This window comes from Acanthaster planci, linkage group LG05 (assembly GCF_054643075.1).
Source record: "Acanthaster planci isolate LZ-2023a linkage group LG05, COTS_SCS, whole genome shotgun sequence".
Lineage (NCBI taxonomy): Eukaryota > Metazoa > Echinodermata > Asteroidea > Valvatida > Acanthasteridae > Acanthaster > Acanthaster planci.
In genome coordinates this window covers 6,643,544-6,659,891 of record NC_141781.1, presented here as the reverse complement: position 1 = coordinate 6,659,891, position 16,348 = coordinate 6,643,544, and the positions used below count along the sequence as shown (strand labels likewise).

General features: G+C 42.2%; 1 protein-coding gene across 2 annotated transcripts in view; it reads right to left on the bottom strand.

Annotated features, from left to right (window-relative positions):
• The window catches only part of LOC110988818 (epithelial cell-transforming sequence 2 oncogene-like), a 21,264-nt gene extending 4,916 nt beyond the window's left edge, over positions 1-16,348 (bottom strand). The window contains exons 1-18 of one of the 2 annotated variants that reach the window (XM_022252694.2): positions 16,117-16,348; positions 14,302-14,537; positions 13,682-13,717; positions 12,684-12,923; positions 11,490-11,627; positions 10,788-10,890; positions 10,368-10,618; positions 9,750-9,889; positions 9,503-9,641; positions 9,230-9,345; positions 8,074-8,252; positions 7,363-7,455; positions 6,368-6,550; positions 5,102-5,205; positions 4,453-4,569; positions 3,506-3,703; positions 1,664-1,863; positions 684-831 (exon numbers count right to left, since the gene is read on the bottom strand). In XM_022252694.2, coding sequence (XP_022108386.2) covers positions 684-831; positions 1,664-1,863; positions 3,506-3,703; positions 4,453-4,569; positions 5,102-5,205; positions 6,368-6,550; positions 7,363-7,455; positions 8,074-8,252; positions 9,230-9,345; positions 9,503-9,641; positions 9,750-9,889; positions 10,368-10,618; positions 10,788-10,890; positions 11,490-11,627; positions 12,684-12,923; positions 13,682-13,717; positions 14,302-14,537; positions 16,117-16,141 — 2,646 coding nt within the window. In that variant the 5' untranslated portion in view covers positions 16,142-16,348. The remainder of the gene's footprint in view (positions 1-683; positions 832-1,663; positions 1,864-3,505; positions 3,704-4,452; positions 4,570-5,101; positions 5,206-6,367; positions 6,551-7,362; positions 7,456-8,073; positions 8,253-9,229; positions 9,346-9,502; positions 9,642-9,749; positions 9,890-10,367; positions 10,619-10,787; positions 10,891-11,489; positions 11,628-12,683; positions 12,924-13,681; positions 13,718-14,301; positions 14,538-16,116) is intronic. The other variant, XM_022252735.2, reaches the window with a different exon arrangement.

Below are 16,348 nucleotides of genomic sequence, written 5' to 3'. Positions count from 1 at the left end.
GCACACAATTATGTATGTAAGAGGCATTAGCACGAGAAACCTTGCATGAACCAATACGTACAAATACTCCATTCGTTTGTACTGCACTTCCTGGTTCAAAATGACGTCACACATCAGTACTCTAAAGAATCTACAGGGCTTTGAGAACCTGACTAACCAGAAGAGGTGCCACAGAACAGGATCCACTGTGGATGCTAGCCGTGCAGCGACTGCCTCTCATCCTCATTCCTAACAAGTCTCATGCACAGTGCCACTCTGGCAGAACAACAGTGAATTTCACTGTTACGAAGTCACTTGAGCGTCACTCTCTATTCTGCGTGTGCCTGCATTTCTTCAGTGCATGCGTAATAGAATTCAGCACCGCCAAACCATGCTCTGACCAATCAGACCAATGAGTTCAAACTGTGTCCACGAAAGTCTGATATGAGTGCACATGCCGGCATGATACATGCGACTGGATTATGCATGTTTTGCTTGATATGCACAGGGGCAGGCCTTAATACTGGATTAAGTGCAGCAGAGAAACATGCGACGGATTTCAGATTACATTGGCTGTTTTTTACGGGTCGGTTCTTGTACTCGCTGTTTGTGGATTTCACACGTAGAAGACACAACATTGACGCGATACTTCTACTGAAGTTTCTAGGCAAGTTCAATCTGTTTGGCCATGCGGAGCCACTCACCTTATCCAACGTGGATAGCACTATCTGATAATTCTTGTGGAAGTTGGTGTATGTCTTCAGCTTGGCCTGAAGCTTGATGAAACAGTCCCCAATGCACTGCTCCGCAGACCACTGCTCCAGATGGTCACTCATGTCTTCCACTAACTCCCTGCACCCAACAACTTCCACCAATCAGTTCTTTGATAAATTCAAGAACCCAGTAGCACTGAACTACAGACTTTGGCACGAAGATGACATCTAAACTGCTTTTGTACCAAAAGCAGCAGAACTCTTCTCAGGGGCAATGTGTCAGGTGTGCGACTGGTTCACAGATGTCGGGGATAGGATGCATAACCGTGTAATGGGAAATTCCAGAAATTAGGGGTCCATTTTTTTTTTGTCCCTGTGACATCTGACATATGATTTTGTAAGTTCAGAACATATTTTTTCAAATTTCCAAGAGTGATGAATTAATGCAAATTACCTGCCAAACAAACAGTAATAGTTTGAAATCAATCCCAGTGATATTTCCATGTCACATAATAAACAAAGATCGGATGTAACAGAGACACAAAATGTCACACTTTTGGACCCGTGCATGAGCACCATGTACAGTTATAGAGTGTGTGTACACTGTGCTAACAGACTTCATTCACGAGTGTGCGGTTAACTCTCCATTTTTGGAACTTGAACGATAATGAAGTCCTAAACCAATAATTTAGGAGGTCCCAGTTATTGGTAATTAATGATCCCTCTTTAAAGAACATATAAACACAGCAATGTCCATTCCGGGAATGTTTTTTTAACCTAATTTCTCTTTCTTACACAGTTTTTGTTCACTATGATAAAAACACACCGGCAAAATCTTGGTGAAAAGACTTTTAACAGTTGGTATTGGGGACGACAACGAACAAAAGCACTACAGTGATTGGAACGGAGAAAAAGACCTCTGATCTACGACACAAACTCTTGTTTTATCAGCACATCTATCTCATGTTCACCGTGTAATGGACAGGATCAAGTTGACATCAGTGAAGATCATCTGGACGTTGGCTTGGCTGATGATGGCCTTGTTGGATTTGATTGCCGCCAGGAGAGGCTTACGGTAGACATCCTCGATGATGTTGAGATGTTTGAGGTAGGCCAGCTCCGACGACAAGATCTGGACAGCAGTGCTGTGCCTGGGGTCTCCCGTTTGCAACTACAGGTTCGATTGACAGCAATTAATAAACCGTTACTAAAAATCTTGCAAGGTTGAATGACCTCTGGTTGAATTGCAATGTTGGAGGTGTTGATGACATCTCCATGTCCTGCCTCCCTAATGCAAGAACATGGCATAGTTCTTAGGGTTTGTGACTTGTGATCAGACAGTGAGGGGTTTGAATCCAGCTTCGAGAGCCATAATTGTTGTGAACTTTGGCAAGCCAGCTTCTCAGCCACCAGAGGTACGAACAGATATCAGCTGGGAAGAAATCAGTTTAAACAGGCTGACATCTCATGCAGAGGGAATGGTCATTATTAATCATATAATAATACTAATAATTTATTTTTGACATAGCATTTTACACAAAAAGTCTCAAAACGCTTCACAATATATATTAAACAATAATACTAATTATTCACGATTAATTAGTAAAGGTATAGGTACGATATATAAAATTGTTACATTTAAAATCAAGTTAGATGATGTCAATACTCCACACACACGCGATACAGTCAATAAAACCAAGTAAACTCAAAGTTAACATCTTTAACCCTGGGGAGCAGCCACGCCCAAAAACAAAGACTGTTGTCACCACGTGGAGATTCTCATCACCGGTCAGTTCCTGGTCATGCCTGAACTTGTACGACTGTTATATGGTAGCTAATACATTCCCCAGGTCCCTTCTAACTACATTTCATTATTCTGCTGTGGAAGTACAAGCAATACCAGCTCACAACCCAAACTGCCTCCAGTCAGCACACGACCGTAAACAAAGAGATCCATTGCCTGATAGAGATCATATGGCCTCCTTGGGGTGACTGATCTTTCAAGACTTTAAACTCGGCAGTGGTTGGGGTCTGGCCAATGGGAGTGTAAAGGCTTGTGGTGTATGCCTGGGGTGAGGATTGCAAAAAATCTTGGCCAAGTTGGGCCATTGCAAAAAAAGTTATGACCATATTTGGAGATATTTGTCGATCTCTATCAATGCACCATTGACACTAGAGTTAAAGAGGAAAGTCTTCAATCGGGATTTAAAAGTCCCTAAATTGTCTATATTTCTATGAAAAACTGCTAACCTGTTCCACAGCAGAGGGGCGTAAACAATAAAAGCATGATCTCCATTTGTCCTTTTAGGCTTTGGGTAGATAACTGGACAGTTAAGTTTGTCATTAGCCATTATTTTATATTAATTTAGAGATATTTATGTATAGACAAGGGCTTGATAAGCCATATGTGCTTCAGATCTGACATCAGACTTAATAATTCACTTGTTTTTCCTATTTGTGTTGGCTCCCTACCATTCATTGCCATAAATGAAGCTATTGATAACCAGCATTGCCATATCAACAGAGGAAATTTATCTGATCAACCAGACCTGTCCAAAACTGATTACACAAGGTGTGAGGAAAGTTAGTCTAACAATGTTATTACACCAAATTCTGTGATGCCATTTTAAACTCACTGAATGTTGGAATGGTTTTGTTTCAAACAAAAGTGGCAAAGTGGATTGGGTGTTATTCCAGAATGAAATTATCTCTTGGCTATAGGCTAATCTGAGTTTGAACAAAGTACTCAAAGTATTCAGACATTTCGGTGAGCAATTTACTACAGTAAAAATGATATCAAACCATTTTTTCACCTGTGTTACTTTGAAGGTGGATGCTTGCTGGGGACCGGTCGTGACTGGTACTTCTGCCGGTCTGAGCTCTGAAACAGAGGAGTAGAGAGCCTTGTGGTTGATATTCTCAACCTCGCTGTCAAAGTCTGAGATCTCCTCCCCAATCTCCTCCGAGATTTCGCTGTTACCGTCAACATCTAAACTTGACATCTTTTTGAGCTGTTTTTGAGAAAAGATAAAAACAATTTAAGAAGGCATCTGCATCCTTGATCATATCCTCTTTTTGGGTTGAGACAGCCAACGCTATCATCAAGAACTATTGCCTTACTTTGCCTTCGCTCCGGAGATGTTCCTGACTTCATACATGTTCAGAAGTACCAGTACGTGGAAGGGCATCATTAGGGACTGCAAATCATACTGGTTGATCTTAAAGTGTGCTTCCACATTGGGGAGCCAGGTGGTGCAACGGTACTTCCCTCCTCTCACACCTCTGTGACCTGGGGTTCGAATCCCCACTTGGTTGGCAAAAGGATTGGGTTTTCAATCCCTACCTGGTTCCAACAGGTTTCTGTAGAATATTCATCTGAGGTTTTCCTCCAAGTTCTAAAGGTTCCTTTCAGGCTTTGGAGCTAAAGCGCCATGAAGGCTTTGGAGCTAAAGTGCCATGAAGACTTTCAATAAGGAATAATCTTTGGCATTATAACTAGAAATAAACAACTTATAAAAGTTGCTTTGCTGCTGTCTGAGTGCCCCAATTCTCCTGCAGACGTACATGTGAAATACAGTGCTCATTGTGGAAATATCAAGCATATGGCATTTTTAACGCTTGCTGGCAAAAGGGCATAAACTTGTATTAAAAGTTTCAAGAAGAAGTCAAACAAACCATACTATAACTTATTTTCAATCCCCAAAACCAAGGTCTTGTCTCTCATATGTTGGAAATCGCGCAGCATTAAGTTGGATCTTACTGGTTTGGTGGGTACTGTTGCCAATCCCTTGGCTGGGCTCTGTTTAGCGGCCGTCATTTTCTGGTCTTGTCCGCTTGCCTGGATCAGTTGCTTGCCTACAAATGTCAAGGGATCCACCTGCAATAAAACCAAAGACAGAAAGCATGTAACAAGTGAAACCCCTGCGAGAGTTTGGAGGAACTATTCACCAAACCTGCTTCTGACAGTGTCTGAGCTCTGTGGGTGTAAGACAGGCAGTTTGCTTGAGGTGGGCGTGGGGACAGGGAGTAATAGTGTTGTAGGTGAGTCCCTTCACAAGTCCAGTCACACACCCTTTCAGAAGAACAGTCATAAACAGGGCGAACAATGACGAAGGAATGCTTTTGTGACAGTTCATTTGGCTTAAGATTGAATGACATATGATGGACCTCCAGGGAGTAATAGTGGACTTGATCACAACACTGGTAGCAGATGGTTTGATATTCCGTCTTACACTACAGACAGGAAATGTAACTTGTTTGAGAAGGGGTGCTACAGACTCCTATTCTATAAACTAAAGCAATCTTAATTGCAACAGTGGTTATCCATGTTCCAGCAAAGTAGGACAATCAATTATGTTTAATGGCCAGGCGTAAGAAAAGGATATAAGGTACAACTTGGCCAGTCTTACCTCTAATGACTGCTCAGTTAGGTTGGACAGTGCTTGGACTAGAGAGGGCGCAATCTGACCCAGTCTGGCATCCTGAGTACCAAGATTACTGAACACCACATCGCCTGGAAATGACAAGGAGACAATGGATTTCCAAGCAATGTATGAACGCAAGTGGACGGATAGCACCATTCTGATGCAAGGCCTGACTGACGCTCTCTCTGCTTGGTCACGAAATGCAGCCGTACACACACACACAGTCCCCTCTGTAACTGTTCTGGAAAGGTGAGATGGACCCACCACACATCCACTGCCTTAGGGAGGGTTTCAAAAATTGGGAACGTTCCCGTTCTGTTGGACTGTTCCCACTGGAACACTGGCGCTGGAACATGCCCGCATCGCAAGCACATTCTAGACAGTTCCTGGCATCGTTCCATTTAGAACACATGCTCCCAGCGGAACGGTGCTGCAGTTACATTTGCAATCGGGAAGAAAGATTTTTGGCATTCATTTCTTAGACCCTGCGTCTGCAGGACGGCAGCTGGAGCGCAGCATTTTGTGATTTACTCCTCACGAAGGTTAACTTTTCTCCTGTTTTTTTTTTCCATATTCACCATGACATACATGTAGCTTACCATGCAGTGACTTAAGAGTATATCAGGACACCGTTAATTTTATTGTGTTAATGTCAACATCTGTACTTGCAAGTGTTTTATTTATTGTCGGGTTTGCATGATAGAGGGATTTATCATGGCAATGTTTCCACGCATAAGTATACCGTCATATCAGAAACAATTTAAAAACCTAACCTGTAATTGAAGGGGTGCGGGGTGAGGTCTTCAAATGTCACAGGAAAGGTTGGATGACATGACTAAGGCAATTAAGCTCAACGTTGGTATTGCAGCCCGAGTGATACACACACCAACATATACATGTACTCTGCATGAAGTCAGTATGTAGTGATTTTTACTTTTGTATCTCAGTTAAAAACAAAATTTCCATCATCACATTAACAATTTTTGTCACATCACAAAGTAGTTTACCTACGCTTGTTTGTCATGGTAGGCTCCGTTTTTGGACATTGGCTAAGGTTTGTACATGGTCGATATGAAGCTACCCGAATGGGGACGTTTCGATGGGAACACATGTTCCCGTCGGATCATTTTCACAAAGGAACACAGCATTCCACGTGGAACATCACATTCCCAACAGAATAGCCAACCGTTCTGGAATGAGAACACGGCATTCTAATGGGAACGTTTCGACTGTTCCAAGAGGCTCCCTTACCTGCAAGTTTAGCCACCAGGTCCTCCTTTTCCCCTCTGAGGTAGCTCCTGAGGTGTTTCTGGCAGGCCGCAACCGCCTCCATGACACGCTGTGCTGACACCAGCCAGCCTTGTAGTTTGTCATACTCCAGGTACAGGGAAGCCGGACTAGGCGACTTTCCCCAGTTATCCCATTCACCCATTACTAGGGACAGAAATACAAAACAGCTATTCAAACGTTGAAAATTTGGAGGAGTTTTCCTCAGGACCTTTCCTCAGAATTCAAATGTTATTCACCGTTAAGCAAGCTTGAATAATGTATCCTCATTTGACATCATCTCATGGATGGGTTGCTGATCATGTGTCGTTGAATTACTGTGTATTACCCAAACGCAAAATTGATAAACTACTTCCAAAATAAGTTCCAGTTTTAAGGCCTACTTAGCGATACATGGAAGTTTCAATACTAGGTCACAAGAAATTTTGGCATAAATTTATAATTTGTGACAGGGACTTTGGCAGAGCACTTGTATGAATGAAGTTTTACCAATGCACTCATTGACGTTCATCATTTTGTAAAATATACCGAGGTAAGTTACACAAGCTGAAAGAATACAAAGAAAAACAATTTTCTAGTGAAACCAGAATCCAATAATTTGGAGCTGGAAATTACAGTAATTAATTGGGCAAATAATTCAATTCCCGGGAAAAAACAAGTTGGAAAGCAAGCTGCTCTGACAAATGTGCTACTTGTGGATGGCTGTCGAGATCAGCCCAATTTAAACTCAGGTGAACAATTTTTCTTAGGTTGAAAAAAAACTGTGCCCAACAGTACAATATGCAACAATCTTTGACGCACAATTGTACCTCTCGTTTACAGCTGATGTTTTATAATAGAAAAAAAATTGGAGAGCAACGTATTTTCTGCTTTGCAGCTCTTTATACAGAATCTAGTTATTTGAGAAATATTCATCCTTCCAAAAGATGTTTGACATCTGATGTTCAATTTGTACTTACCATGTCCATACTTAGAGTCTGACAGCGTGGAGGGTGACGTGAAGGGAATGCCGGTCAATTGATTCAGCTGCTGCAAGAGAATACACCCATCATCTACAGCAACAAAAAAAAGAGAATAAGTACATTCGAAAAGGTTTTTGAAGTGCAAATCATTCAGTCAGTAAAAATCAAGAGGAATTTTGAGACTGTACAGAGGAAGATCTGCTGTGATTAAAACATAACTTTTCCACTTTTTCGAGGTCATACCAATCAGTTAGTCATTTCCTGAATCTAAGTCCAACATGCCTACTACTTGAGCTCATTTAACCATTCAACACACCAGCAAACTGGAAGACTGGAAACATGTATAATTCTGGAGAACTTGATACTGATGGTCTAAATTTAATGGAAGCAAAACTTTCACAGAAAACTCAAATATTTATGTTTGTATCTGCTAAGTAAGATCCACCCCTCACAATTACAGTACCCAACAAATGTTTGTCTCCTTTGACTGTGTAATCTAGAAACAATCTTGGATATTAAATCAAGCTTAACCTTCGAATGGCCACAGTTAAGCTAAGAGTTGAGAGATGCATGGCCTTTCAATACCCTTTATTCTTGGGGTAGCTGTGTTTCACACATCCATTTTAAAAGCAAGAAACGATCACACATCAGGACCATCTACTCTCTGACATGCATTTCATCACTCATATAAACAGGTTGGTGACCTACCGCAGGCAGCAAGGGGTACAAAGAGGTCCAAGTGACCCCCCTGAGCACCAGGCAGGATGTTGGCACACAGCTGCTCCCAGAAATACTTGAGTTCAGGTCTCTCCAGGGATGCTCGGCTGGTTGCCATGGAGCCCACCAGCTGGATCTCGTCGCAGCCCTCAACCATGATGCCGATACTCCTGAGGACAACCCCCCCCCAAAAAAGAAAAAAATTATGAAAAACAAAAATCAAAGGCGTATCCAGACATTTTGATTAAATTAACTGCTCCACAGGGCCTACAATGCCCAACCAAAAATTCTTTTCTCATACCCTGTGGCTGAGTGGGTAATTCGATTTTTCTCTTTGCAAGCAGTTTTTGAAAGTATTTGTTCTATCGGATAGTATCCGGATGATACCGTGATCAAATTGGTCCACACTACAGGCTACAGTTTTGTGATCAAACCTCACAAAACTTCTTAGGATCAAGACCTTTTCAAAACACTTGCACAATGCAACATCAATGGGACCCTCGACAGTTTTCACCAAAACATTGCCAATATTCATATATATTAATTTATCAAAATAAGCATCTCAGTTAATACGTTTTGTGATGGAAACTGAAACAAAATAACATACAAAATTGCCATAACACTGATTCTGTGGCATCCAATCACACATGGGATAAACAGAAACTAAGTGCCTCTGCAATGGGCCCCAGGCAGAAACAACAGTTCCCCCAGTAAACAACAGAAAGGCTGGCCACTTCCGTGATTAGTCAAAATAAGACCACTAATGGCAGGACCAGGAAAAGTCTACCAACACCCACTGCGTACATACACTTGACGAACAGTATGTGTTAACCAGCTAAGTGCAAAAATGTCAGCCCGTAGTGTCAGCCCAAGGGCTTACTCTAAGGACAACTCTCCTTCCCAAGAATTACAGATTTTGCCCTCTTCAATGGCCCAAATGCCATTTTTTTCACCATTTCACCACAGAATGATTAAAACAGTGCCAGTGAAAGACCGGAGACCATCTGGTTTATACAAAAGCAAACTTGGACTAAGAAATTAAAAATGATGAGTGTAAAAAACAAATAGAAATGTCCTACATCTCCACTGCAAAGTTGGCTTTAATCAATTAATTTGGTTAATTAATATAAACTTTACACCATCATACCTTGCCTGCATTCCAGCTAGCACTTCCTCAATCTTGAACAGGAGAGACTCCAAGGTGGTTCCGATGTACTCATAGGCTACAACCAAGACATCAGGCTTGACAGCAGAGATGAGAAGCTGATGAGATAAATAGAGAGCAATAAACATGAATGAAGATTTCAGATAATATACTCCATGGCCCACTCCCTTTGGCATACTGAACCAACTGCACAGAATCGGTATCCAGTACCACCCTTTTTACTTTACGGAAAAAAAGTCTGTTGGCAAGACGAACCTGCATAGCGGTAATCTGTGAGGAGATCACAAGCAGACGGGGGTTCTGGCGTGGCCCTGCGGGACTCAGCTTGCCCAGTGCACTGTGGGAACGGGTTGCAATGCCTCCTGGGTAATCACCCCCTGCAGACAAGTCTCTCCTGAACAAAATTAGCAAAGATACAACAATCGTCAGGAAGTGGAACAGATATTGGGTATTCAAGAATTCCGCAAAATGAGCAACACATTAATTATGTCAAAATAGCTACCTGCGGGTGACCGGTTTCTTGGCCTCGTGTCGGATGGACTGTAGCAGGGCTGCGCCCACGGGTTGGCCCATCTCCAAGGCAATGCTTGCTGAAAGGGTGACCGCCTCTGTGGATACTCCAGAGAAGTCAAGATCATCTCTCTGAATGTTCAAAGTGAATTCAAAAGTTCGCAAGTGGTTCGTTTTGCAGCAAACACTGAAGTTTTGGAGATGTTTCATACAGGGATGTGCTCAATTCATCACGATGACTTGATACAATTTTATGATCTCCACAATTTCAATCGCGATGAAGTTGCTCAGTGTGGTATGGTGATTATGCCATTCACTTTTTGCATGTTTGATATGCACTGAGAGGGAATTTATGTCGTGAAATAACAAGAACTATAGTTAGTTTTAATAGAAAATTATACCTGCCTTTCAGGATTCATTTCTGATGACGATTTACTAAAAAAAAGTCTGAAAGCAATGGAAGATAAACTTTCAGAAATAATTTCAGTCCATTTGTAAAGCCATTCAAAGTCAAGAAAGTTCTGAAGAATCACTCGTAAACGTGGGTTCAGCATTTTGTAATAAAAACCATTTACAGAATCCAACCAAGAAGGCATATGAAGCTACTGACCCCTTGGGCTCGATGCTGTTCTCTTCTGGACTTTGCTCCCAGCCCGTAATCAAACTCCCTCGCCGGCTCTGTCCAAGACCTCCCGTGCTTGCGCACTGGCAAGGCGTTCACTGTCTTACTGTTGGCATGTTTCCAGGTGGACGGGGGCATTCCAGGCTGGTTGGGATTGCCAGAATGCACCATGCTCTGGTAGGCGTTCTCTAGATCCTGGGGACGGGGGTCAGGGTCCAGCCAGACAGGACGGCTGTCCACTGGGTGGATAGGTCCAATTAAAAAAGACATAAGTGTGACAGTGTTTAATATGGAGTTTTATACCACCATTAATTATTGATTACTGACCCACGGAAAGTTGATTTTGCCCAAGGCCCTCATAAAAACCATCTCTGTATCCAAGTCTGTGATCATTCGCAGGGTACTCACAGCTGCTTGAGACAAGGACATCACTTGATCTTTGCTTTTTCTTCTTTTTGGCTTCGGCATCATCCAAAGTTGAGCCATCTCCCATCCGGCCATACAGGCCAAACTGAAAAGACAACATAGTCAAAAGTAACATCAGCATGGATGACCAGAGCTACCAAAACTTGAAAAAACATATTTTGTTTATCCTGTGAAGGAATTGTTGAGAGTCCTGATATTGGCCAAAGTATTAGACCAAATATGAAACGAATTTGGTGGTTTTTAAAGCATGTATGATCCAGTTCTCACAAGTACATTTATCTATTGTCACCCGTTAAGGCTGGTAGACTGAAATATGCAGTAACTGATTACAATCTTCTGGGTGTACTGCACAGTGACATCTTCTAATGCTGGAAAAGCCAAACTAGCAGTTAGTGAAGGCAGAGCAATACTATTTTCTCTGGGAACCACACTCCAATGCATTTTACACGTTCACCCAAATACTCAATGTCTTTCTGAATATTCCGCTGAAACTTAAAATTACTCACAGGGCTGACGCGCACGTAGTGCATGAATGTGCAAAGTGAATTCACCCTCTGCAGCTCTGCTTGCAATGCCTCCCAGCACAGCACCTTTAAACTTTACGAGCCAGTTGACTGCACCACAGCACAGACGGAGTTATAGCTCTGTGGCCGGGAATAAACTGGGCCTTTTAACTGGACTTACATCTTTGGGTGATTGGGCAACGTCCAGCGTCTGGAGGCAGTGAACGTAATGCCTCTTCCATGCTCCGTATTCGTTATCCTTGGGTTTGTAAGGCAAGAACCAGCCCAGTTTGATGCATTTAGGCATCCACAGAATGTCCTGCAAATTACAACATTTGAAGTACACAAATGATTGGCATAAAAATAGCGTAAGTAGGCAAAGAGTGTATAGATGTTCAGAAATGGGTCATTCTATAAATTCGCGGTCTGTCCCTGCTACACATGACCTGTATAATTTGACAAAAAGGCATATTGGTGAAATTGATTTCAAACTATTATTTGTTTGGCAGATAATTTGCAGTACCTTTTTACTCTTAGAAATTAAAGAATGAATTGTAAACATAAAAAAAATCACACGCTAGACGTAACAGGGACAGGAAAAAATTGGACCCCAAATTTAGAGAATGACCCAAATGGTTTTTCAAATTTGATGGTATACAGAAGCCGTGAAGTTGTACTTTAGCACGTCTTTGGGGAAAGACACTACCACTGAGACCAGATGATAAATCTGTGGCTCTTCACACATGTATGTAAACTGAAATGAACACGTGCGACATATTATACCAGAGGGCCGAGTAGGCAATGATATAATACATCGTGATTGGTCGTATGATGATTTCTAATGGGTGTTAGAAATCTATCTTGCCACATTGCAGTTCTGAGGCCGCACTGTGTGAAAATGTAAAAAGCTTTCCATGAGAGCAACATGTTTGATAGCACATTGTGTCACACTGTGTCCATTTATCTGCGCTGTGATCCCTACCTCATTCTGCAGGTGAATCCCCCATTCAACCACATTTTAGGAATTGACGGATCACAGAAGCCAGCCCTGAACAAAAATATCTGCAACTGATGATAGCACGGTGGCTGTCAGTCTCGGTTTCATTGTTGTATTCGAGTCCATCACAAGTCCTTTTACAAGTCCCTTCGCAAGTCCAGTCACAAGTCCCTTCACAAGGCCAGTCATATTGGTGAAAAATGAGAAAGGAGTGCTTTTGTCAGAGCTCATTTGAATGCCTTGTGAATTGGCTTCAGACTGAATGACTTGTGATGGACTTGTAAGGGATTAACAGGGACTTGCAATGGACTCGAATACAATGCTGCTCTGCTTCACTGTCATGTGAACAGGTTCAGTTCACAGGGATAGATGACCAACCTGCTCGGCAAGGAACTTCCAATGCCAGCACACCATGGCGGCCTTGCTCAGACTACGGGGGTCCAGGTAGGACAGGATGTAGAGTGCCAGAAAGCGCGGCAGCACCGCAGTGAAGTCCAGGTGCTCCAGGGGAACACGCCCCTGGAACCAGTTGTAGAGGTAAAGGAGCTGTGCCCGTCGGCAGCGCAGCAGGATGTACTGCAAGAAACGCTTCCTCTGAGCGTCCGTCCACAGGTCAAACTTGTTCAAAGTATTGGAAAGTTAACAGTTTGTTAACCTGAAGAAGGGATTATCATGCCATAGCACAAAAGATAGCAGCACTCAGAAAAAGGTTTCAATATGTTATTTGATGTAAGTCAAGTGAAACAAGCATTACGCAAACAATGAATCTTTTACAAGGCTTTGTGAAAAGCAAGTTACTGACGGCATGCAAAGATGTTTGTTTAAAAAGTTGTCACAAAGGCCAAAGCAGGATTGGTCTTGTCTTTTTTCTCCTAATTCACAAAACAAATTGTTATTGACAGACTTGCCGATTAGATATCTAAAAATGATCCACTAGACCGACCCTTGTTTTTTTTAACAAAAGATCATCTCAAAATTTTTGACTAGAATCAAAGCCCCAATCCAGGCACTTTGTCACGTTTTAAGAGTTATGTCAAGGTTGGCTTCTGTTTCTCTGGAATTCTTTGTGAAATAAAACCCATCAAATCCCCCACTCATGAAAACTGATATAGTAATAACTGATTAGTCTGAGTTAAGCGCATGATTGGGAGATGCACTGTGTCACTGGTTGGCACAGTGAGACAATAACTGAAGCAGCCCTCTCAGGAGGGAATTAAGAATCCCCAGCTTTTTTTACTACTCATAGTCAACGACGAGGCTTGAATCCGCACCTCATGACCTTATTATCTAATCTGTAAGTTGGCTGTGGCACCAAGTGTGAGCTTTTCTGAGCCTTTAGGGTTAGAAGCAGTGCTCTTGTTAATTTCCAAGCTTACCCAATGGCCAATTAGTTCTCTTCTTTCTACAAATATCTGTCAAGGAAATGGAAAATGGCCGTTTATCTTAATGCAACTGTCAAAATCAAAGTTTTTCCATCATTCTCTTCTTTTCAAAGGTTTCAATTCTGCTTTCCTGGGGGAGAAAGATGTTGAATCCTTAACTACCTTGTTAATGGCAACCAAACTAGCAAACCTTTCTCCCTGCATCTTATCAAGCTTCACTGCAAATCATGATTCCACCATCTTCGTGAGAAGGGATTAAATTGAGTCATTCCTTGCTACACCAGCATAAATGCCTTTCCAAGATGAATACTGACAAAAGCAGACTACAAACCCTCCAAGCACCTGTATTAGCCTCCAAACACCCTGTACCTTAATTCTCCAGGAAACAATTCACCACGATGAGTAAACAGGGATTTCCCCTTCAAGGAAAGCCATGAAATGAAGCAACCAAAATGAGTGACATCTAACTCAAACAAATTAGGCCTGTTATTTGAAATAAAATTGGAAATTCTTTTAAAATCTCATCTCAAACGGTTCCGTTAATCAGGGAGAACTCCCCCATGCTTCAGCTAAGACTATCATAAATGCTGCGGCTGTGTGCCGAGTCCACACACCTGCTCATTGGACGGCTTGTGAAGGATGGGCGTCCACTGGCTCTGGTTGGTCTTCATCTTCAGTGTCTGGAAATTGCCCTCGCTAGCCAGCGGGGCCACCATGGCAGTTTTCTTGGCTGACTTGGCCGCTCGTTCCGTGGGATAGACAGGCTCTCGGAGGGAAGCAAGTGGCGCCAGGCCAATCCGGTTGCTAGGGGTGCCATTGGTCCTTGATTCTCTGGCTTTCGCTGCCATTTCTGATCAATTATTAATTTGAAAAAGAATGATATCAAATAATGAGGACATGAAGTATGAAAATATTGACTTGAACACATTGAACATACATGTAGATATTGAACACACATAAGCATTCATAAACAAGTTGACAAACATTTGAGAAATAAATAGGCCTCATTTTTGTATACTCTTATTAACAGAATTCAGGAATAATTCATACACAAACAAAAAGTAACAAACTGTAAACTTGTTAAGTTCTGCTGATTGACAGGATCAACAAATTGAGATTAAGATATTAAACCAATGTTACAAACAACGGCAACCTTAGTTTTGAACCCTGCCACTGAATCACAAAGACACAGAAAATGTCAAGACTGGTCAGAATTTCATATTTTCTATGACTGCCCTTTCCAAATTTGAGCCTCAATCCTTGTGTTAAAGGGAGACTTCCCATGGCTACAAGGTTGTTTTTAACCGAGACACACCCCTTGTAAGATACTTGAGAAATTCAAAACACAAAAAGAGGTGCCCCAATGACTTACGTACATGTATCAACTAACAATCTCATTGAGAGAGGTGTTCCTTGACGGGCAGTACTAGAACCGGGTACCTGATTCCCCTAAGGGGCGGGTACCGAGGTACCCATAATAACGGAAACCCCAAGTACATGTTTCTTCCATCGCGCCCTGGCCCACTCTACTGCAGAGCTGCTGACATTACTTCGTTTGGCAACCATAAGTTAAATTTAGCAGGCATACTTTGCTACTTGAGATTCGTGAATAAAATTGTAAGTTTCTGAAATAAACTACAGTATAGTAAACTTGAGGTTGTTGGGTCATTACAGTGGTACAGTTAGTTGGATGTGTAGACTCGCATCACCACAGACGGGCAGCCTGCATGGCTGCATCACTGAGCAAGCACAGCTAGCTAAGCCCTCACATTCTCAGGGAGGCTTGCAGGTTCACACATGCAATGCATGCGTGCTTCATCAGTCTAGCTGCCTGCTAAGTTGCACTTGGTATGTAGGTTAAGATTGGTTCTTTTTGATAATAATCGGCAACCTCAAGATCAAGAAAATGCTGGTGAAAGGGGGCTTAAAAGATGTTTGGGCCTTCTCAGATTTTTCCAGTCCGCAAGCAATCAATCATGTGTCAATGGACATGATGGAAAGGGCACTTGCCTGAGAGTCTGCGACAAATTTAGCATGTTTAGGCAATTTTGGGTAATAAAATCGACAAAAATGGAATTGGGGACCCATAATCAGCAGACGGGTTATGCCTTTGCCATGCCACAGGGGGCTTACAGCCCCACTCAATGAGACAAGAACCAACTTGAGCCTAGATAGGCTAGGGTACCTACCGGTAGGCCTACTTGCTACACATGCTAAATGAATGTGCGTCTGCGTTCTACAATGTCAATGGCTTACTCACACGCACATTTTCACCACACAAAACATGGCAACGTATGCATGGTATGAACGGATAACCGACAAATATATAGGCCTAATGCATGACATGTGACAGGTAAATAAAGAGGTTGGCGTAGGCAGATGCCTAAATTGGGCCAGGTGTAAATTTAAGCACCGGATCAGCAAGTTACCGTTAGTGTTTCTGTTGTTTAACATCAGCGTGACTTTATTCCAACTCAAGGCAATTACTTCACGATGGCTTAACCATTACATTCATTTTACACAAGCCTACTTTTCCTAGATGACAATTTTTAGGTGCTTGGTTTTGTGAACTGTGGAAAGTGTGGTTAAATTTGTTCCAATCTACTCGAGATTCACTGCATGCAGCCGCGATCCACTCAGCGATCAAGCATCCATCCAAAT